The sequence below is a fragment of the Thermobia domestica genome, chromosome 7 (assembly GCF_964235325.1).
Source record: "Thermobia domestica chromosome 7, izTheDome1.hap1.1, whole genome shotgun sequence".
NCBI classification, from domain to species: domain Eukaryota; kingdom Metazoa; phylum Arthropoda; class Insecta; order Zygentoma; family Lepismatidae; genus Thermobia; species Thermobia domestica.
The window spans coordinates 301,448,132-301,473,598 of NC_137460.1; the positions used below are offsets into that span (position 1 = coordinate 301,448,132).

General features: G+C 36.1%; 1 protein-coding gene across 1 annotated transcript in view; it reads right to left on the bottom strand.

Annotated features, from left to right (window-relative positions):
- Nucleotides 1-25,467, bottom strand: part of LOC145691115 (uncharacterized) — a 465,209-nt gene that overhangs the window by 14,979 nt on the left and 424,763 nt on the right. The window contains exon 8 of the mRNA XM_081766826.1: nucleotides 6,556-6,689. Within this exon, the coding sequence (XP_081622952.1) occupies nucleotides 6,556-6,689 (134 nt within the window). The remainder of the gene's footprint in view (nucleotides 1-6,555; nucleotides 6,690-25,467) is intronic.

Genomic DNA, 25,467 nt, shown 5'->3' on the forward strand with positions numbered 1-25,467 from the left:
CTTTTGTAATAATAAAAATATACGAGGGCAACTCGAAAAAAAAACGCCGTTTGGTTATTAATGACATACAACGGCAGATACAGAACTTTTATTATGCAGATTAGAAAAGTACATTACATTACGGTTCAACATATTCACTATTCCAATCGAGTCACTTGGCATAACGTTTTACAAGTTTTGAAATTATTTCTAAAAAAAAAAAAAAAAAAAATCCTGCTTCGAAATGCAGCCACTCGGTAACAGCATTGTGAAGTGCATTGTCATTGGTGAAGCAGTGCGACGCAAGCCACTGTTTCATGTGCCTGAAGAGGTGTCAGTCGCTCAGCGTCAAATCTGAGCTATAGGGAGGATGATCAAAAAACATCCCAGTGGAACGGTTTCAAAAGTTTTTCAGTATGTCCAGCGGTGTGAGGACGAACCATTTACGTACGACACCTTCACTTATTACGTTTGTTCCGTAAAGACCACACAGTTTGCGATGAATCGCAGCTGCCGAAAGGTTTTTCGAACTCAGAAATCGTATTATTGCACACACTTCACATTTGGCTAGTTATATATTGGAACGTTTATTTTCATGAACTGCAAAGCAACCTTCTGCTTCCATGTTCACTATCTACTGAACTACTGCACACAGTTCCACAAGACTGATGTCACACTTCCCGGCCATTTCTCGCACATAAGCAAACGGAGGGTCTTTTCCTAATTGCCCTCGTAAATAACTAAGAACTAAGTACTGTACTGTACAACATATAATAAGATATAAACAATTAACCGTAAATACTTTAGTTTTGAAGCCCGTACATTTAGTTAGTTGCCCCTACATCAGGGGAATATATTTCAAATCGGGGCACTTTGGTGTGGTAACCCTAAGAAGGATCCACACTACTTCCCGGGTTTGTATCTAAGGCAAATACTCGAACCACACGCGTGAGTCAGTTGGCCAGATAGGGACTTAATTTCCTGAGAGTCTACAAATAACTGAAACGCTGACCAAAAGTTGAGGAATGCAATTTGAAGCATATAGATACCAACAATAGACATATACATTCCGCCTTGTTCGTTTATTGATATTCATTTAGTTCTATGTTAAAACTACATAATACTTCTCATACAGGCAGACTATTATAAGTTGTGTTTCGTCACATGACAACTAGTTAAAAGTGTTGCATTTTTATTTTGTGATACCCGTAATTGCTGTCGTAGTTAGGGAACTTCGTTTCGTTCTTCTCTTCTTGTTCTTGTTGTTGTGAAAAGTATTTCAAATTGCCCTACAAGCTGAGTGCAGTAAGATGGAGATAATAGCATAATGCTGAAAGTATCTTATATTCATAATCACTTCTGCTTATTAAATAGTGTATAATAATATATGGAACAAAGATGAAACGTAAGGCTAGAGGATTTTTGCAATTTCATGTACTCCCAATATTATAATGTTAAAGAATTCAATGAGAGCTCTAATATTGGTACAGAACTATTTGGGTTGAGTTGAGTTGATTTTAGTTTAGCGTCCCGTTCAGCAGCGAGGCTATATGAGACGTGGACCTACTGATTAACGTGGAATCCGAACCACATGAGCTCCCGCCGGGAATCGAACCCGGGTCTCCCACGCCAAAGGCGCGTACGCTAACCGCTTAGCTACGAAGGAGATCAGAACTATTTGGGGTTCTATCCATCTTGCATTAAAACTCACTAAAATATTAAACTTGTTTACATCAATAAAAATATTCCAAGAACTAGATCGAATTGAGCAATCGATAAGTCAAGTGATGTTGTCAGTTCTGGTTCCAAAGTTGCAAAGAGCATGACTGCTAGAAAAAAAATGAAATCAAAATCTCTGAGTTTAACGTTCCACGATTATGTCTTTTAGACTACGTGAGACGGATGATTAAAGGAAATAAATGATGGAATGGTAATGTAGGAGGAAACGGGAGTACTTCGAGAAAACCCACGGACACGATGTTCTCAACCACAAACACTTGACGGGAGATCGAACCAGGAATCCCACGTATCAGAGGTAAGAGCTCTGCCACTCAGCCACCGTGTGCTAGCTAAAGAGTATATAATTCAGATTTATTTTCATGCAATGCGCTCTCCTTACCTTTCTAGAAATCTAGATAAAAGTTAAAATTCTCTCTTTTCTTACAATGTTTAGGGATACATACAAAGCATAATCATTCTATGTTCCATGTCTGGTATATTTCTTTGAAACCTACAAGAAACGAGATGCTGGAAGTATCTTATACTCATAATCAATTATGCTTATTAATTGTTGAGTTTCTACCTATTTAACTCGTTTATTGCTATAGAATGAGTATCAGCGAGGAAACTAAAAGCTAATCAGAATCCTTATTGGTCTGCCCACATCAAAAGTATTCTTAGCGTTTTAACACAGATTAGTTGCAATACACTAAGATGGCGCGCTAATAACATGTATATATCTATGAAATTTGATTGGTTCAATTTAGCAGTTTTGCTGAAAGCCAGTGATGCCAACTCTGGGGAGAATCCCATTTTGCATTTCTTTTTACATTGATTAAAGATCTGAATTGTAGAACATCCCAAGTCCACCGCAGAACTTTTTTGTTTTTACAAGAGAAGAAGATTATACTTGGCATGCTATTCTGTTTAGCTGAAATCATTTTGTATTTTGTTTTTTTAAAAAGTTTTCATTTGGACTCACGTATTATGCAGGTGAATAACCCTTAAAACATAGATACTAACATTAAAAAACAAACAAAAAACGCAAAATACGAAGAAAAAGAATGAACTTGGGATGTTTTGCAATTCAGGTCTTCAATTTTCCTAATAGAGACAAAGGAATATTTGGTCAAAATGGGATTTTTCATATATTTATTTGATTGACGAAACAAAATTCTCAATGAGCGGCAGGGGCGGATCCAGGACCGACTTCTGGGGGGGCGGTGGGTTCCCATACTGCTACTTTTAAGGGCTCCAAACTTTGGGATGGGTTTTATTTATATATATAAAATAAGAAAGGTTCCTCTTCTGGGGGGGGCCTGGATCCGACCCTGATGAGCGGGATGTAGGCAAATGACACTTGAATCAATATGAAATCGGTGCTAATTGTTAAACGCTATATTGAAAAGTGTATGTTAGTATGAAAATGATTTATACAGAAACTTGTGAATCTCAAAAACAAACAACAAGGAACGTCAATTTTACTCTGTCTGTAATAGTTTTTAAAAATCATAAATTAGGAAACGGAAGAAAGTAAATTAGGAAAAAGCTTGTATACCAATACACGCTTTCCCTCATGTCTATTCCCTCTATCAATACAAAACTTGGTATATACATTTCTTATCTCCTATAGTATTTTTTGAGATACATTTCGATTGTGTGATTTTACCCGAGGACACTCCAGAGGGGTCCAAAGTTGATGGGAGGAATTTCTGGAGAGAATTATCCTTGTTCAAGTACGTTATAGGCCCCAATACGTAGAACCTCTGGAAAGCTTATTCCATGTTGAAGGGAATGATCTATAATCCATGACTTTCCAATGAACAGTGTTGATACAATAGCTATTTCACTGCCAGTCTACGATTTTCTTTATATTTACAGGGTTAATGGTCCCCAGGGAGTTACTCCCTTTCCATGACACCTAATTTGTTTGTACAGGAACTTATCTTTGTTATGTTTATCGAATGGACTAAGTTTGATTCGGATGACACGTTCATGTCCGTTCCTTGTAAGTTCAACAACAAAACGTACCTTTTTTAATTAACGTTTTCAATAGGCTCTTTTAATTAAGAATATACTGATTCATCAACTATTTTATAAAAATCGGAATTCACGAATAATTCACTCAAATTTTGAAGAAAGAGAGTTTTAATTTTCATAATTTATAAATTTTTGATTTTTTTGTAATTAGAATAGCACTTGGGAAATTTAAGACTACAATAGGAATTTCTGTCTTTCGAGATGGGATTTTATAAAAGGTTTCACGTTGGCATAACTGGCGTCTCCATTTACGTCTGAGCTATGAGCTGTCAAGTATTACATAATTTAATGAATGGGTCACTAATAATTACGTCTGAACTTTAAAATTAAAATGAGATAAAATCAAAAGTGATAATGGATTTTTCTTGTTATTGTGGAAAGTAATCAATGGCATGTTCTGAGGATATCATTCAAAAGTTCTCTGCTTCGCTGGGTAGAATGGATTTCCGTGCCTTATCCTTATTGCACTGTTTGATGACTTAGTGCACAAAGAACCTCCCCTGGATGTGTTGTGTCAAGAAATGGAACTCTGAACTATCCGTCCAGATCATGTGATCTCGCCTTCAGGATTATTTTCTATTATGTGATTATCTGAAGTTTAGGTAGCCTTCACACTAGGATCATGTGAGTCGCTCGCGTGAGCTGCAGCTGCTAGCTTTACATTGTTTTAAATGTGCGCCTTCACGAATGCACTTCGGTGCAAGTGAGCCGCGGCTTTGAGCTGCTATGAAGATCACCCTGCCAGTAGCTGGTTCGAGCAGGCTGCTAGCGGGGAAGAAAATAACACGCAGTTTTATGAGAGCCCTTCACAGTTAGACTGGGGAAAAGTGTACATATATTTGAAGTTGAAAATTTTCTCATTTTGGTGTTATCTGACTAAATTCATATTTTATACTATTATACAGTTCGTCAAACGAAGATATATATACATCCTGAAGTAACTGAAAAATTTTCTTTCCTCTTCTCTCAGCTTAGGAAACAGAGTGTAAAAATAACCTTCTTCCAGTCTTGATTGATTTATAAAATGAATCCACATTGCTGTACATTTTCTTTTCCTTATTTTGTTGCAATTTATCGCTGCAGCTTCTTTTGACTCTAGCATGGCTGTCGTTTTGGTATCGTGATCTTTTCAGTGGGTTAAAAGTATTCAATGCCTCCACAATACAGATTGGCATGAGCGGCTTCAAGATTCTAGTGTGAAGGCAGGCTTAGATCTATGAGAATAAGCCACAAACAATTCGTGTACTGAAAGGGAATATTGAACCAGTGTTCGTTCAATCTAGGAAATTTCGCAGGTAAATTTAGCAAATAATGAAGAAGGAAATTTTTCGATAAAACGTGAAAAATACGGGGAAATTCTTGTGCTGACTGATTGACTGATATAAAAGGTTAATTTTTTCTTTGTTCTTCAGAAATAAGCCAATATAATAGCAATAGTATAGTATAGTGTGTGTGTGTGTGTGTGTGTGTGTGTGTGTGTGTGTTAACGCAGCATAATTTGCACTCATTGTTGAATGGATATATTTGTATGTTTTTTTTTTTTTTTTGTTAAAAATAAAAATATTTCAGTTTTACGTTCCATGCTTATGCCCGCTAGGCTAAACGAAACGATCATGATGAGAAATGAATGCAATGGTGGAATTAATAAAGCGGGAGAAAATAGGAGAACCGCATGAAATCACACGAACATTGTGTTTGTCCACCACGAAATCCGTATGGCACGAGTTGGATCGCGCCAGTGACACCACGCACCAGAGGTGAACGCTCTATCACTGAACCACCGTGCCCCCTTGTTAAAAATGAATGAAGGAAAGAGAAAACAACTAGAAGCAAAAACAAAATGAATAAAACAAATGTGGTTGGTTCTTCTTTTAATACGTATAGCTAAATTAATCTTATAACATATCTTGTGTCATAGAAATTGGACACTCAACAAATTAGGGGAGATTTGATAAGAAAACTAAAATTTTGTGCCAGTCGAGGGAATTTTTCTTAAGGAAACCTACGAACACTATATTGAACGCGCCATTGTGAATATATGTAGGAAAAGGTACAAAACTGGACCTTCAAAATACATTCGGCTCAGCGATGCACAGCAGGACATTTGAATGACATTATACGAGTATCTCGAAAACATAATCCTATTTCCTTTTAAAGTTCTGATGCTCTTATTGGTAAACACTATGTATTAATTATTAGTAGTTTAATGGCTCTGACAACAAAAATAATTTATAGTTATGTGAAATGCATTTCTCGGCAGAATGGATTCAAGACAGTAATAAAAACCCTGACTTTACTTTTCATAGGCCAAATTGCCATGTTAAATGAATATTGTAGCTGTCATTAAAAAAAAAAATAAAAAAAAATAAAAAATTAAAAAAACTTGCAACTCGATCTTTCTATTTACTCTTTACATGTTACAACTTCTTGAAAGCATGAAAGGTATCTCCACCCATACAGCACTGCACTCTAGTGAATAAACAGTGAACCTCCTCATTAAAAACGTGTATTTTGGCGCACTTCCCCTCCCTGTCCAAAAGAATCCGTTGTTTCGGAAGCAACGAAACTGGTTTTTCCTCAGTCAGTGGGAGGGCGATAGCAGGTAGCAAGCAAGACGTCTCAGAATGTTGCACACTGTTCAACTCCTTGCAAGATGGAAATAATATTTTATGACCCTTTCAAACTATGTGTACACGGTGAAATATGGTAAGGTTTGAAGATTTTTTTTTTATGACAGCTACAAGTTCTTCTAACGTGGCAACCCATCTTTACTCTGAGAATTCTGTTGCTAGACAATGATATATAATTAGTACTGACCGCTCCTTCCCCTCGGAATCCTCTTCTACCCCTTCTCTTCCTCTTCCGCTTCCTTCTTTTGGCGTCAGATGGCGGCGGCGGCGGCGGCGCTTGGTGGTTGTGGAGGTGGTGGTGGGGGCTGGAGACAACGACACCTGCAACACACGAAGCCCGCTAAATGGGCAACAATAGGATAGCACTACAGCAAACAATAATGAGCACTTATTAGCACTACATTAGCTACATCATTACTAGTACTACTATACCAATAATATAGTTTTAATTAAAAATAATGCTCTCACCTGAAGACCAGAGTTTTAATTTAGTTGTTCCCTAACTAAATTAAATATTTAACTGAATAATTTCCAAAGACAGTACATGTCTTTCACATCGGTACAGGGATGGCGATTAGGGGGGGCAAGAGAGGGCACTTGTCTCCTCCCCACTTTTTCGAAGTGACCCCTTAATGAATATAGTTTTATTTGGAAATGTAAAGTGTTTCTGTGCATTACTGGTTCATAGGAAACACTGGTGCCATATAATATTTGATGTTGCGTGAGTAAGTATTGGTTACTTGTCTTCCCGTGGGGTTAAGAAAGCTACAGGAATTGCGTTTTAATCTCAATTCAAAGCAATTAATATTACAATTGCGTATTTCTTTAAATGTCGTAGCATATGCTTGTATTATTTATTGTCCTTCATTTTCTGAGAGTAATAACAAACATTTAGTAGCATCGGTGAAATTAAAAATATAAGTTGTTCATTCCCAGTTTCAATATAACTTTTGCAAAACAAGCCTTATTATTCATTACTGTGATTAATATTATCCTTTCTATTTATTTGTTTTGCAAATTTCTTATTAAATAATCCGATCACACAATTTTCCAGACAGAATTTTAAGATGTCATGAGCAAGAAATCAAATCTCTTCTTACACTTTCGTTGTTTAAGAGTACAATACGATATAAGGTATATTAACTAAAAAGATAGTATTCTATTAGTTACACAACCTTTCATTAAACAAAGTGTTAGAAACAACCAGGAAAACTAACACTGATATACAAATATTCAGATCATGTCTTCCCCCCGCCTCCCCAATTTTAACGTCCAATCGTCGCCACTGCATCGGAGAATGGGTAAGAGCCAGAAAGAGAAAGAGTGATAATGCTAAATAGGGGCTAGGGGAATGCGGCGCCCCAGTGACATTGTTTTCCTCCCAATTACTGATGACGTAAATATTCTCTATTTTCAGATATTCAGTTATCATATTGTTACGGGATATGAAGTAAGGACAAGCTAGGACATCTTTATTTCATGTGGAAATTCAACCAGTCATCCATGGAAGCCAAGCAGCCTTCAAGAGTTCACTGCCTGATGTTATTAACACCAATATTCTGTTGTACTTCGCAATCTGACTTTGCATTGAAAGATTAATCAACTATTGCTTTTCTGTTATTGAGGAAGTCTTTGTACTTGTAATTTGTAATAAACACTGGTAGCAACTTCCTATTACCTTTTGCCTACCAAACAGTCTCACACGCGACGCTTTTAATTTGCTTTGTTAGATCAATTGCTTCTCTCAATTGGTTCGACCTCATTGGCCCCTCATAGTCAGGCTACTGCAAGACATTGTCCGTTTCGTTCGTTTACCCACGACACGATGTGACAACAAGGAAGTAATAAATACAGAAGTAAGTACTTTGACTCAGGTGAGTCTCTTTTTGGTTCGTTTACCTGTCAACGTTAGCAGTCTCATGAGCAAGTTTGAGAACTTTGTGTTGAGTCGACGACATGTGGAAACATGGACTTGGTCAATGTCAGTTTTGGGTAACCGACCACGCTCAGGAAACTCTGTGGTGTCACCATCATCTCATTCTGACGTCAGAGGGACAGTCAGGTCAAAAGCAATTGAGAGAGCACGATCTTGGTCTTTGGATCTCAACCACGAGGCGAGGCACATCGGAGTCTCCCTGCCTTTGGGGTCCGGCATTCAATGCCATGGTTGATTGTCGGACAAGTTTTCATCATGGACTTCATCAGGACAACCCAACCTGCAAGTCACTGGAACTTCGAGGACAGCGCCTAAACATCGCCTATGAGTAAGAGGGAGAAGAATGGAACGACTTCGAATTAGGGTGAGACTGTTCAAAATTAGTTGCTATTCCTTTGCTTACCTTCTATTCCTTAACGCCCTTATTGCTACCAATTTTCAATGAAAATGCATTGGTTATTTTCAAACTATTTTTACACTAAATTCATATTCATTATCTTGTCTAATTTTGCTCATGGTTCTAGTCGCCTAAGACTAGTGGTGGAATCGCCCCCATATAGTATGTGCTTTATTGCTATAAATTTGGTATTGTTATCGTCGTTTTGTGTAGTATCTAGGGCTAGTGCATTTCTATTAGACAAACCAGCTCATTTGGCCTCCACAATTTCTTGGTCAGTACTACTGTTCCTTCTTTTTGCATTCCTGCTTCTCTCTACTTTTCGATTTTGCTTGAGAAATCTCTGTTGCTCTTGCAAAACGAAAACGGTTCAATCACCTCGTCCGAAACCAACGATATCTCAGCCAGTAATTAAAACAACAACGGATTCTTTTCCTATAACAAACCAAGATTCTCCATTGCCATGCCTTCCTCCACCCCTTTCTATATATGAAGATTATTTAGAACCTAAAGTAATAATTAATAAGGCATACTCTGAAATTTCTTCTCTCGCTCATCTTAATCAAGTGTCATAAAGTTTATTTGGCCTAACGGTGAGAGTTGTGTGTACTTTGAGAGCTCTTTGTGGTGCATACTCCGATGCCCTTTTGGCCCAAGTGATAGTTATGAAACTATGTATATCTTTGTTAGATTTATATGTGATTATCATATTTAAGAATTATCATCACTGCATAACGTCTTGTGTTCACTCACCATAGACTGCGCTAATATCAACCGGTGTGCTCGTGAATAAGACCTTTAGTGGAAGCACAGACTGGTTTTCATCAATTGTGGTACAAAAACGTATTTATGAACTTTCATGAATACCATCAGCCTAATGAAGTTTTTAGAATTAAACTCATCCTTGTGTTCTTAATAGTGAACAGAGATAACGTTATTCCTGCTCTCTGTGATTGAAACATTAGTGTGACAGTGTTATGTGATATTTGGTGATGGTGATAATTATTATTACTACTTTGTGATTATTATATTTTCTTTTTAAAATTAATTCAGTGATGCCATGCTTCAGCAAGACAGTGTATATTAACATTTCAATTCAGTTTTCTTACATTTGCATAGACTGTATAGCAATAGTATGTCTGCGAACTATCAATTCAGACCATGGACGCCATTCATTTATTTTCTCTTAAACATTGAACTTTGTAGTTATATTTCTTATTCTGTGTACATTTTATTTATTTTATTTATTTTATTTTCTTGTTATATATGAAATTCGAATACGGTTGGTATTCGATGGCCACCGGGAGAATGTTTGTATCATACTTGGAGAGAACGATCCATTGAAGTTTTACAGTATTTTCTTTGAGTACATTGCTCTGTCCTGATCATACCACCCTGTCTGGATTCCGCATTCTTTAGTGTACTGCCGGGTTCAATGATAGAAAACTGCTGAATTGAACCTAGGAAGTGACTTCTGAATAAAATCCAGACTACAGTAAGGCTAAGGATGATTCTGGTTAGAACCTCGGTCCGTCGTCTTTGTGGTCTTAAGTGAAAAGACATCCAACGAAAAGAGAAGTAGTGGGCCCGGTATGGACAGGAAAAGAGGTATGTACACAAGGTCTCTCTGAGTATGATATAACTTTCATCCTAGGCCAATAGACTCATTTATCAATAGGAAGGGAATAAATCCGTATATTAAAAGGTATAAATTTGGGTCTGTTCATTTAATTCGCTTAAATGTTAGTTCATCAGTGCATCCCCAATTCCTTATTATACCTACTCTCGCATAAGACTTGCCACGATCCCAATTAAGCATGGTGGAATGCTGGTCTCAAGCACTTATTTATTTTTTTTTTTCCTCTCTTCTGATTTTTCCCCATTATTTAGTAGTGCTTATAATACTCAACTTTTTTTAGAATAAAATCTGAATTTATTTAGAATCCATTTCATGATTGGCATTGTGAAGGTTGTTGTATAGATTATTCTTATTTTCTTTTGTTTTTGACGAATCAGCATCTGCTGTTTCAACTGTCTCGTATGTCGTGTTGCTTTCGAGTAATAATTCGTTGTCTTTTTTCCTTTCCTTTTTTTTTCTTTCTTGTATGCGTAGTAATGAATTCTTCTCTTGCTTTGTGTTAAAGGCCTCGTTTGCCAACGCTATTAATAATATGCTGAGTTGAAACTTCCTTTTGTGTGTATTAGCGGAATATTCTGTTTCAATAACCACGGAGGTCTTTAGTGGCGTACGTACGAGGGGGCAACTTCGTAGACAATTAGAATCACAACGTAGCAAAATGACTAGTGAAAATCGGAATAATTTTATGGAGTGTATAGGACAGCTAGTGAAAATTCCGTCTTATACAGGTTATGAGCCTCATAAAGTAGATTTATTTTTTGAACAGTTAGAAAACGCCGGAAGATATTATAAGTGGAATAATGACAAACTGAAAGAGGTTTTGCCTACTTGTTTGACAGATTTAGCTTTTGATTGGTTCCTAAATTATAAAAAGGAAAGTACATATGATGGAAAATCTTATGACGATGTAAAGAAAGACATGATTTCCACCTTTAGAGGCATATCTTCGCCTTTAACTGTAGAAGACACGTTACGTAGGGCTAAGCAATCTATTAGTGAATCTCCACAAATGTATGCCATTCGAAAAGCCAGATTAGTTGCGTTGTATTTGCCCACTGCTACCGTTCAGCAGACAATTATGTATATTATAGACGGTCTTAGGTCCAAGTACATGAGTGTAGTTGCTGACAAGCATTTTGGCTCAGTGGACGAATTAATAAAGCAGTTGAACAGTGTAGATCGCAAAGAAACAATGTTAAGTGAACGTATTAAGGAAGAACAGCAAGAAATTAATGCTTATGCACAAAATCCCTTCATTCCGCAGGGAATACCTTACAATTTTCCTGGTAGCTCTTGGATGTCTGGTCAGACACCAATGTTTCCTCATGTACAGGGGAATTCTCATTCCTTTCCGCAGATGCAATATGATTCTTCATTTCTTTCTTCGTATCATTTACCACCTACTTATCAACCGCCAGTACTAGCTCCAAATTCTTTTCATAACAATGAAATACAGAAACTTTCTAAAGAATTAGGGGAGGTTAAACAAGCTTTAGCTCAAAGCCATAATGAGACGAGTAAGGGTGAGGTTAGCACCTCTAATTCCCAAACGGATATTGAGAAAGTGTGCGAAAATATGCAGAATCTTGTGTTAGCTCTTGAATCATCCATGAAGGATAAGAAAAAATATAACAATAATTACAAGAAGAAAAAGCCGCAAACTCAGAATTATTTTAACCGGGAGAACGAAGCACAGGGTAGTTCAGCCAGTAACCAGAACACAGGTCAAAATAATTCTGATTCGTACAAACCTATAATATGTAGGGCTTGTAAAGGAATAAACCACATTGCTAGATTTTGTCGAGCTCCTAAGCAAAATTTAAACTAGAATCATCTACGGATCGAAGGGGGGATCTGGTAGATATTCAAAAGCATCAAATCCCCATAAGAGTAGAATCAAGGTTATGTCTTATTACTGCTAAAGTTAATGGAATGCAACAGGATTTAGTAATTGATACTGCAGCCATGATTTCGGTTTGGCCTGAGCATTTGGTTCCAGAAAACGTGAAACGTGTAAAAATTACTAGCAATCTCATAGGGGTGTCTGGTGCTAAAATTATTTCAAAGGAAGTAATATTTTTGAAATTTTTCTTAGGAAATAAGTCTTACGTACATTGTTTTAGAATTATACCTTTGAATTCTAAACCTTTATTGGGCATTGATTTTCTAAGTCATCAAAATGCCTCCATTTCCTTTTCCGACTTGACATTGACATTGTATAGATATGGTAAATCGTTGTTTTTTCAGTTGTTTTGTGTTTTGGACCAGAGTGGTTCGTTTTTGGTGGAGCAGAGGATGCCGCCATTTGTTTTGGACGATGGAAGTTCCGTCCTTGACATGGTAAGAGTTGTGTAGTTATGTGCCATGTCGTATTTTGCTAGCGTGCAATATGTATGACAAGTTGAGTAGTTATTAATATAAGTGAGTACACGAACACAGAGAATTTTATGTCATGTTACACAAGTAGTTCTGACGATTGTCTGCTACGGTAACCTATGAGTTTACGTTTTGGGGTTAATTTTTATGTATGCTTGGATAAATAACAGGTTGTGATTAATGGTATACGTCATTTTTGAATATATGCATTTGATTTACTTATTTTATTAGACTGCTTACAGTGCATTGGACCATTCGTTTGATTTGTTTTGCTAAATTTTAAGGTCATATATATTTTGTTTATCCTTTGCATGAATTATTCTTTTATTTGTGTTGCACCATTCTATTTACATGAGAGCTTGAATTAACTTGTATAGCCTGTTTCATCTTGAGCTATTTTATCTAGTATACATTTATGATTATTCGATTTCTATGTTTGTCTCGAATTTATGAGATAATATATGTATATGATATTTGAGACTATATATATAGATATGGATTTTATTTCGTGATTTTGACCTTTTTTTTTCCTCCTGAGAGATATATTCCATCTTATCTCTATATATTTAAGTTATAATTATTTAGCACGTGCATTTTTTTTAAACCTACTGATTTGACCTATATTTAACTGTGAATTTCATTTTCTGTAAGGAAGACTAGCTACCTTCCTGAGGAATCCTGAATGTGACAATTTTTAAGTACTATTTTATGACATATACGCATGCATGCAATCTTATCGATATAGTCGAATTTTTTTTAACCTATTTTGAATCTTACCGATTTAGACTTTTTTTTCAAGAATAGACGATAATTTTACTTGGCTAGGTATTCATTTTTGACGAAGTTTCAATGTTACTTCGAAATGGTAATATTTACTTTGACATGATATATTAACCTTTTTGTTGAATGATGTAAACTGAGTGAAAATGTTACAGAATTGACATATAAAGCAATTTAGTGGTATAAGTGAGATATAGAGATATCTGTTGGCAGTTAATATTTAAGCTACATGTTTATGGTTGCACTTTTTTCATGCATTATTTATTTTTGTTGCTATTTGAATTGCTATTCTGAATTTAATTTTATTAGTGCCTTTTGCAAATTTTAATGTCTTTCGTAAATTTATTATGCATTAGAAAAATGTTTGCTTTTTCACTTAAGTTTACTTTGAATAGAATTTATTATTTTGAGGCAGTAATTTAATTTTGACTTTTGCCTTGTGGAATTTTAATTCAGTTAATTTTAAAGAATTTAATTTTCAATTTTAGTAATTATTTTGCAAACATAATTTGTTGTGTAAATGGATTAGTCTATCGTTTATGAAGCTGACCTATTAGTGTTTACTATGCCTATGAATTTTCGTACTTTCTGTATATTTTGTTGACCTATATAATGTGTAATATTTGCTGCTTATGTTCTTTCTCAAGTACTATTTATATTGCCCCTTGCAATTAGATTTGGTGACGGCCTTCGTTTTGGATTTAATTACTTTTGATCGGCGAGTGGCTAGGCGCCGATATCAACAAAACCTGCCCCGATGCTTTACTTTGTTTCAAGGAAATGTGAAACAAAATTTATTTCGTTTTCAGAAAGTAATTAAATTCTAAACCCTTCTGTGTTGTCCAATCTTTGATTCTTTAGTTAGTTTACATTCCCCCCACATTTTTTGGTAGCAAATAGGATTTTTTCTCCAGTTTTTCGCATTTTAGGTTTCAAATTGATATTTTTCGAGATTTTGTTTCTACTACTGTTTTGCTAGCTTTTTCTCCATTTGTCATTTTGTTCTCTTTTCAGGTACCTTTTGTTTTATTTGGGTTTGTGGTTTGGACCCTACAACGCTTTATTTGAGTTTAGTGACCCATATTGCGTGGGCTCGTAACCCACAAGTGTTTGTTTGTTTACATTTTATCTAGGTCATGGGATATGACCCAGATTACTTGTTTACAGTTGGTACAATTTCAAAGTTTTGTTTTTCTTCCAGATTTCCCATTTTGGTTTCGTTCCAGCCAACGCTTTAATTTTGTTCATTTTGTGTCTTAAGAATATTTAGTTCATTTTATCCTACACTTACAAATTGCATTTTTTATTTATTGGTAATTTATTTAATGTTCAATTGGTAGCGTAATTCCTTATACCATACCTTAATGCAACTTAATATAAACTGTAACGTGTTACTCGTCTCACCCATATCATAATTGGAACATTAGTTGCTACGTGTGTGCTATAATACGAAGCTGTTTTAGTACGTTATTGTTTTATTTATTCATCGAACTGTGTACTCACCATCCTGCTTTCTACTCCAGCATTTTCATTCTACTCTCTTGGGACATTCTTCACTACACCGTCACTACATTCACCTGACAACAACTACTACTCTTGCATCATCGGCTGTTATGGTTGTGCTACAAGTGTGTTCCCATCCCCAGCAAGTGCATCGCTTATGCCATCTCTTAGCAGTGTGGATAATTATTGGCAGTTCATCTTACGTTCTTCGTTATGGTCCAGTGGTAAGAAGTTTATCTTACTTACAGCATCTATCCCATCTCAAGATCTTAATTTTTTTTTCTTCTCCTACGATTCCACAGATCTTTGCTGTCGAAACGTCAGGATTCTCCAAGGATTCGACTCCTTTCGATTCGACATTTTGGAGGGAGGCCATGTTACGGGATATGAAGTAAGGACAAGCTAGGACATCTTTATTTCATGTGGAAATTCAACCAGTCATCCATGGAAGCCAAGCAGCCTTCAAGAGTTCACTGCCTGATGTTATTAACACCAATATTCTGTTGTACTTCGCAATCTGACTTTGCATTGAAAGATTAATCAACTATTGCTTTTCTGTTATTGAGGAAGTCTTTGTACTTGTAATTTGTAATAAACACTGGTAGCAACTTCCTATTACCTTTTGCCTACCAAACAGTCTCACACGCGACGCTTTTAATTTGCTTTGTTAGATCAATTGCTTCTCTCAATTGGTTCGACCTCATTGGCCCCTCATAGTCAGGCTACTGCAAGACATTGTTCGTTTCGTTCGTTTACCCACGACACGATGTGACAACAAGGAAGTAATAAATACAGAAGTAAGTACTTTGACTCAGGTGAGTCTCTTTTTGGTTCGTTTACCTGTCAACGTTAGCAGTCTCATGAGCAAGTTTGAGAACTTTGTGTTGAGTCGACGACATGTGGAAACATGGACTTGGTCAATGTCAGTTTTGGGTAACCGACCACGCTCAGGAAACTCTGTGGTGTCACCATCATCTCATTCTGACGTCAGAGGGACAGTCAGGTCAAAAGCAATTGAGAGAGCACGATCTTGGTCTTTGGATCTCAACCACGGATCTCTGGTGCTAAAATTATTTCAAAGGAAGTAATATTTTTGAAATTTTTCTTAGGAAATAAGTCTTACGTACATTGTTTTAGAATTATACCTTTGAATTCTAAACCTTTATTGGGCATTGATTTTCTAAGTCATCAAAATGCCTCCATTTCCTTTTCCGACTTGACATTGACATTGTATAGATATGGTAAATCTCCCAAATCAAATTTTACAAATTCTCAGAAAATACAGTATGTTTTGCCAGATAGTATTTTGTCAAAAGTCAATATACAAGGACAGCCTCAATTAGTATTAAAGGTCAAAACAAAACTTTTGCCTCACACACGTACTTTTGTTCCTATAGATTTAGTAAACGTTCAGAATGTAAAGGAATATTCGTGTTTTGAACCAAACGTAGATTTGTTGTTAAAGCGCAATATTTTTATTCCCAATGCATTGTTGCCAAATCAGAATAGACTGATTCCCATTATAAATCCAAATCCTCACAATGTAGTTTTAAAGAAGAATACAGTTATTGGTTATGCATCTTCTTGTGACGTTGTTTGTAAAATATTTGAGGAAGATGGAGAAGGCGAAAAGGCACTAGACTGGGAAAGTGAGTTAAGCGAAACTGAAAAAGAAGACCTTAGAAAGCGTATAGAGTATCACCAGGAGCGCTATAATCCTTCTTTGTTAAATGTGAATCCGGCTTTGTCTCAGTCTCAAAAGGACACAATTTTAAACTTAATTTTTAAATACAGCGATACATTTTCTTGGGATCAAACTTGTACAGGTGTTACTAGTCTTATTAAGTGTGATATTCCTACTGATGGCACTATTGTTAATGTAAAGCAGTATCCTGTTCCATTGCACTTGGTAGATCAAATGAGAGATGAATTAGAAAAATTAGAATCTCAGGGTGTGATACGTAAGTCTAGGTCTTCAGGATTTAATAATCCTGTTCTTCTTGTAAAGAAACCTCAAGGGGGTTATAGATTTATATCTGATTTTCGATTTTTGAATCGGATTGTGCGAAAAAATGAGAATTTTGCAATACCGTCCATGGAGCAAATATTTACGAATTTAGCAGGTTGCAAGTGGTTCAGTGTTCTTGATTTAAATTCTGGATTTTTTAACATTGAATTGACGGAGAGTTCTAAACCTAAAACAGCTTTTAGCATTCCTAATATTGGTAGTTGGGAGTACAATTGTATGCCCCAGGGATTGTGTATTTCTTCCTCAGTGATGTGTCGCTTAGTAGCTATGATAACTGCAGGTATTTCAGCCTCTGAACTCTCCACGTTTGTGGACGATTTCATATTTTATTCTAAAGACTTCTCCTCTATGCTTAATACAATGGAAGAAGTATTTAAGAGACTTCGTAGAGCTAATGTGAGATTAGGAGTTAAGAAAACTCAATTATTTTATAATGAAGCATTAATTTTGGGACATCTTGTATCCGAACGTGGTATACAAATTGCGCCGCATTTACTTAATGCTGTGAAAGATTTTCCTCGTCCTACAACAGTTAAAAAAGTGAAGTCATTTTTAGGGCTTACTGGATACTTACGAAAACACATAAGGAATTATAGTAACATAACATTACCTCTTCAGGGGTTATTGAAAAAACGAGCGAAATTTCATTGGGACGAGCAATGTGAAAAAAGTTTTCAAATGTTGAAAAAGTGCATTGCATCCGCGCCTGTTTTAGCGCCCTTTCACACGACGCGTAAGACCTTTTTACATGTAGATGCAGCTTATGACGGGCTTGGTGCTTGTTTATTACAAGAAGATGAGAATAATGAAATACACCCAGTTGTATTTTGCAGTAGAAGTCTTAGACCACAGGAGAAAAACTATGATGTTATGTCTCTAGAAATTGCTGCTGCTGCTTATGCATTTCGTGTTTTTAGATTCTTTTTGTTGGGATGTAAGAAATTTACTGTTATCACCGATAATGCTAGTTTAAGCTACTTACAAACATCCAAGAATCTTACAGGCAAGCTAGCTCGTTTGAGTAATTTCTTTCAAGACTATAATTTTGTCATTTTGCACCGTAAGGGCGTATCCAATAAAATAGCGGATGCATTGTCAAGAAACCCTGTAAATGAGCCAACAGAAGAGGATAATGCAGTTGATATAGAAAATAGGCTTTATTTTCTTAAAGACGAAAATTTCGACATTTCTGTCTGTCAGAGGAAAGATAGTTACCTATCTCAAATTATACGAGTGTTAGAAACGGATGGATTATGTAGTGAAGTGGAACCGAAAATTCAACGGGCAGCCTATCATTTCTCTTTGAAAAATGGTATACTTATGCGCAGGCAGAAAATTGGTGAAGAAATTGTATATTTGATTTGTGTTCCCTTGTGTTTACGTAAACATGTTTTTGAACAGTATCATGTTTCTCCACACGGCGGGGCCCATATGAGTGCACTCAAAGTTTATGAGAATATGAGGCGTCGATATTATTTTCATGATTTAAAGAGATATGTGTATTCTAAAGTACGATCATGTATAACTTGTCAACTTGTGCGTCCAATATATGGGAAAAAGCCCCACACATTACAAATGTGTGAGAACAGTCCTGTACCATTCATTTCGATCACTTGTGACATTTACGGGCCGACTGTACTAGACAAAAATAAACATCGTTATCTTTTTTTGATAATTGATGATACAACCAGATTTTTGGTGACCACAACATTGGAGAAAGTAGATGCAGAATCAGTGGCGGATGCTTTAGTGAATCATGTTTTTCTAAGGTACGGCACACCTAAATTTCTCAGATTAGACAGAGCTTCAAGTTTCAAGTCTGCGTTGTTTAAGGAGCTGACTCAACGGCTGGGGGTTACTTTGAAATTTGCAGATACAATGGCGCACTTTAGAATTGGTGTTGTTGAGAAAGCTATACAAACAATTTCTATGCTTCTCAAAGCGTATGTGTATGATAAACAAGAAAAGTGGTCTGATTATGTTCAATCCATCACATTTTCTTATAATACTGCCGTCCATTCTGGAATGAAGTTTTCTCCTGCTTATCTTTTAATGGGCTTTAATCCATCACTGCCAGTGGATAATACCATGTCTGTACCTGTTCAGTTTCAATCTAATGAAGATCGACTGAAGAAGATTGAAGAAGCTCGCCGTGAAGCATATATGAATCTTTGCAAGAAATTTGAATGTCAGAAGAAAGTATCTGACGCCAAAACGTCGCACCCACAATTTTCAGTTGGGGAGACAGTCTTAATTCTGGACGTAAATCCGAAACCAGGAAAATCGAAATTTTTCAGTCAAATATACAGAGGCACTGGTATAATAACTAAGAAGAATGATGAGAATAGTTATATCGTGCAGTATTATTCTCCACGTGGTAAACTTGTGGAAGATTCCATTACTGTGTCCAGATTGAAGAAATTCTTTCCAGAAGAAAAGGAAGAAGAAGAGGAGGAGGAGGGAGATAATAACAAAGCAGAAGTAGAAGAAAAGGAAGGACAAGAATCTGAAAACAGGAAGAAAATTAAACAACAGGATTTTGGGCGACAAAAAATACAATCCGAGGATAAGGAGACATCTCGAATCACGAAACATGATGAACATCCGGACCATGAACAACATAAAACCGGTGATGGCCCTAATCTTCGAAGATCAGAGAGACTCCTTCAGAAACATATGAAGACACTTGTGTGATTGTTAAACAAAAAGACAGAGTAAATAACACTAAAGGGAATAAAAAATTAGATTAGGCACTAACACAGGTGGTGGTCTCCAATAACGCTGTTCATTACAGTAGCATGGGCGAGTGGTGGGCGCCTGTGTGTTCCAGTTTGTCAATATCTCACCCCGATGGCCAAGCTACGATTTGTAGAAACACAAATCGTCCTTTCATTCTTCTATACTGTAATGGAGAGTGTTATTCCTTCTTTTAACCTATTTAGAATCATCTTTTCTATTCTTTGGTTAGATATAGGAGGGGGGAATCTACGTTTAAACCGTAACATCTTTCGCGATTTAGAGATCTTTTTTTACAATTAGAGATTACATATTTTAATTTGTTGTTTCAGCGTTCTCTTAGCAGAACGTGGTCAATAGGTTATACTCCTGACATCTTTACGTTTGCTGAGTTTTCTTTTATTGTTTTGTTTCCGTTGGTCGTTTTATCGTTGAACGTCTGTATATTTATGCTGTAATCAAAGTACAACATTCTCATTTGCTTCCGATTTTTTCTTTTTCTTTTTTGTATTTCGATTAAGCTGAGTTAGCGTATGATGATAATCAGTGGGTTTTGTTTTGTATCATATTTGAAGTCTTATTTATTTTGATTTTATCGTTCGATTACAGGTTAGCTGTAATTCAAGATGTAAGACAGGAAAAATGAGTATATGTACGGGTAATAATGATGCTATTTTAATGTAGAATAATAGAAGTATTAGTTTGTCCTTTTGTTAGGTACCAGGGACGTTGTTTACCATTGTTTTATTTCTATTGCATTACTAGTTATATTTAGAAAAGAAAGGATCTATTGGGAGTACTTCCAGTAGTACGTTCACGTATAATTCGTATCTATTATTCGTCTTCATTGATAGCATCTATTCGTGCATGTTTTGTATTTTTGTTTCTCTACTGAATGCATGGAAGTTGATTTTCGTTTTCTTTTTGTTTGCTTACAGGTGCACAGGAAAGCGGATTGATCTTGCGATCTTTCCGTCTTATTTTGATGATCGTAAGCTTATCATCTCTAACCGCTACTCAGCATATGCAAGTAATTTCTGGCATCTATTTGAAACCACTACCAAGCATTATTTCATATTCCTACAGTGTACCACTATTCTACAATATCACGTTAAAGATTCCGGAAATTAAACAGTTCGACAGTTCACTTCAACATGTTTTCTGCGGTACAACTTTACCTGTATCAACCGAATGTGAATTAGCTAGAACTATAATTAGTTTGCATAGGCATATGTTTGAACATTTTGGTCTCTTACAGCATTTTAATCATTCTACCGTAAGTGATGTGAAATTTCGGGGCAAACGTTCTCTGTTTGGTTTTATTGGTGACATTGCTAGTTATTGTTGTGATTTTGCTACTACAAAACAAGTCCAACCATTGCGTACTAAAGTCGAACAATTGAATCAGATTGTTAATACTGTGCGTTTGCAATTAGAAGCTAATCATATCTTTTATCGAAATATGACTCAAGAAATTAATTTATTTCAGTCAAAGGTTCAATCTGCTTTTGGGAAATTTGATGAATTTTCTCGTCACGTGCTAAATCAACAGAAAAATTTGGCTGATGAAATTCGAAATATTCATGAAGAAACAACTCATACTACACGATCTATTATTTTGGAAATACTTACAACCTTACTTCAAATTTCTCAACTTTCTCGAATTTATATGTATGAGGAAATAATTCAAAATTGTCGGCATCATTTTCTATCAGCACAGGTAGTGTCACCATCTATTCTTAAGCAAGATTTAAGCAATTTACGTAGAAGGATTTTGGTAGATCAGTTTGATCTTGCTATTCCATTGGACCTCTTAGATTTATATTACGAGACTGATTTGGTTCATTGTTCTGTTGTGTCAGATTTTATTCATATCCAACTGAAAGTTCCTATCGTACAGGCAAATGCTAATTACAAATTATACTCTGTTTTACCAATACCCTTTTCACATGACAATATGACTTGCCGCATTTCTTATGACCCTGCATATGCAGCCTTGTCAGCTGATAATACATTCATTGTAATTACAGGATCAGACTTGCAACATTGTCAGATTCATTCAGAACGCTTATGTAAAATTCCGTCTACTGTGACTCGCCATGATGGTTATTCGTATTGTCTTAGTCAAATGTATTATGCTAAATCTGTGGCTGACACTTTACAGGCTTGCTCCTATACCTGTCATGAATCCCACCTTACCGATGTTATCGAGCTAGATATTAATCTTTATGCAATTATTCATCCGCCTCCATCCGCTCTTTTTATTTATCCCAATAGCACGGAAGCAACAGTTCCTATTCCAACCCATACCGACCCTGGAGTAGTAATACTTCACGTTCCTTGTCATGTGAAAATTATTTTGAATTCCTACACAACGATACACCCGATTTATCCTTGTGGCCTAAATCAAACAACTACCCACAAAATAATCCATTCACTACCCGCTGCCTGGACAAATAATTTGCAATTCCCTCTTAATACACCTTATAAAACGTCACCTCACTTTAATGTTTCCTTTGTTTATGATAAATCTTGGGCATCTCAGATTCCACACCTAAATATCACACCTTACCGAACTGTTCCAACTCCGAAATCTATTCCTATTTATTTGCATTCTGATGCTCCAACTGTTTTGTTGATTATATGGAATTTTTTGCTCACCATGGCAATCCTTTATTTGCTGAATTTTCATCGTGTGTTGGCGTCGTTTTGTGTAGTATCTAGGGCTAGTGCATTTCTATTAGACAAACCAGCTCATTTGGCCTCCACAATTTCTTGGTCAGTACTACTGTTCCTTCTTTTTGCATTCCTGCTTCTCTCTACTTTTCGATTTTGCTTGAGAAATCTCTGTTGCTCTTGCAAAACGAAAACGGTTCAATCACCTCGTCCGAAACCAACGATATCTCAGCCAGTAATTAAAACAACAACGGATTCTTTTCCTATAACAAACCAAGATTCTCCATTGCCATGCCTTCCTCCACCCCTTTCTATATATGAAGATTATTTAGAACCTAAAGTAATAATTAATAAGGCATACTCTGAAATTTCTTCTCTCGCTCATCTTAATCAAGTGTCATAAAGTTTATTTGGCCTAACGGTGAGAGTTGTGTGTACTTTGAGAGCTCTTTGTGGTGCATACTCCGATGCCCTTTTGGCCCAAGTGATAGTTATGAAACTATGTATATCTTTGTTAGATTTATATGTGATTATCATATTTAAGAATTATCATCACTGCATAACGTCTTGTGTTCACTCACCATAGACTGCGCTAATATCAACCGGTGTGCTCGTGAATAAGACCTTTAGTGGAAGCACAGACTGGTTTTCATCAATTGTGGTACAAAAACGTATTTATGAACTTTCATGAATACCATCAGCCTAATGAAGTTTTTAGAATTAAACTCATCCTTGTGTTCTTAATAGTGAACAGAGATAACGTTATTCCTGCTCTCTGTGATTGAAACATTAGTGTGACAGTGTTATGTGATATTTGGTGATGGTGATAATTATTATTACTACTTTGTGATTATTATATTTTCTTTTTAAAATTAATTCAGTGATGCCATGCTTCAGCAAGACAGTGTATATTAACATTTCAATTCAGTTTTCTTACATTTGCATAGACTGTATAGCAATAGTATGTCTGCGAACTATCAATTCAGACCATGGACGCCATTCATTTATTTTCTCTTAAACATTGAACTTTGTAGTGATATTTCTTATTCTGTGTACATTTTATTTATTTTATTTATTTTATTTTCTTGTTATATATGAAATTCGAATACGGTTGGTATTCGATGGCCACCGGGAGAATGTTTGTATCATACTTGGAGAGAACGATCCATTGAAGTTTTACAGTATTTTCTTTGAGTACATTGCTCTGTCCTGATCATACCACCCTGTCTGGATTCCGCATTCTTTAGTGTACTGCCGGGTTCAATGATAGAAAACTGCTGAATTGAACCTAGGAAGTGACTTCTGAATAAAATCCAGACTACAGTAAGGCTAAGGATGATTCTGGTTAGAACCTCGGTCCGTCGTCTTTGTGGTCTTAAGTGAAAAGACATCCAACGAAAAGAGAAGTAGTGGGCCCGGTATGGACAGGAAAAGAGGTATGTACACAAGGTCTCTCTGAGTATGATATAACTTTCATCCTAGGCCAATAGACTCATTTATCAATAGGAAGGGAATAAATCCGTATATTAAAAGGTATAAATTTGGGTCTGTTCATTTAATTCGCTTAAATGTTAGTTCATCAGTGCATCCCCAATTCCTTATTATACCTACTCTCGCATAAGACTTGCCACGATCCCAATTAAGCATGGTGGAATGCTGGTCTCAAGCACTTATTTATTTTTTTTTTCCTCTCTTCTGATTTTTCCCCATTATTTAGTAGTGCTTATAATACTCAACTTTTTTTAGAATAAAATCTGAATTTATTTAGAATCCATTTCATGATTGGCATTGTGAAGGTTGTTGTATAGATTATTCTTATTTTCTTTTGTTTTTGACGAATCAGCATCTGCTGTTTCAACTGTCTCGTATGTCGTGTTGCTTTCGAGTAATAATTCGTTGTCTTTTTTCCTTTCCTTTTTTTTTCTTTCTTGTATGCGTAGTAATGAATTCTTCTCTTGCTTTGTGTTAAAGGCCTCGTTTGCCAACGCTATTAATAATATGCTGAGTTGAAACTTCCTTTTGTGTGTATTAGCGGAATATTCTGTTTCAATAACCACGGAGGTCTTTAGTGGCGTACGTACGAGGGGGCAACTTCGTAGACAATTAGAATCACAACGTAGCAAAATGACTAGTGAAAATCGGAATAATTTTATGGAGTGTATAGGACAGCTAGTGAAAATTCCGTCTTATACAGGTTATGAGCCTCATAAAGTAGATTTATTTTTTGAACAGTTAGAAAACGCCGGAAGATATTATAAGTGGAATAATGACAAACTGAAAGAGGTTTTGCCTACTTGTTTGACAGATTTAGCTTTTGATTGGTTCCTAAATTATAAAAAGGAAAGTACATATGATGGAAAATCTTATGACGATGTAAAGAAAGACATGATTTCCACCTTTAGAGGCATATCTTCGCCTTTAACTGTAGAAGACACGTTACGTAGGGCTAAGCAATCTATTAGTGAATCTCCACAAATGTATGCCATTCGAAAAGCCAGATTAGTTGCGTTGTATTTGCCCACTGCTACCGTTCAGCAGACAATTATGTATATTATAGACGGTCTTAGGTCCAAGTACATGAGTGTAGTTGCTGACAAGCATTTTGGCTCAGTGGACGAATTAATAAAGCAGTTGAACAGTGTAGATCGCAAAGAAACAATGTTAAGTGAACGTATTAAGGAAGAACAGCAAGAAATTAATGCTTATGCACAAAATCCCTTCATTCCGCAGGGAATACCTTACAATTTTCCTGGTAGCTCTTGGATGTCTGGTCAGACACCAATGTTTCCTCATGTACAGGGGAATTCTCATTCCTTTCCGCAGATGCAATATGATTCTTCATTTCTTTCTTCGTATCATTTACCACCTACTTATCAACCGCCAGTACTAGCTCCAAATTCTTTTCATAACAATGAAATACAGAAACTTTCTAAAGAATTAGGGGAGGTTAAACAAGCTTTAGCTCAAAGCCATAATGAGACGAGTAAGGGTGAGGTTAGCACCTCTAATTCCCAAACGGATATTGAG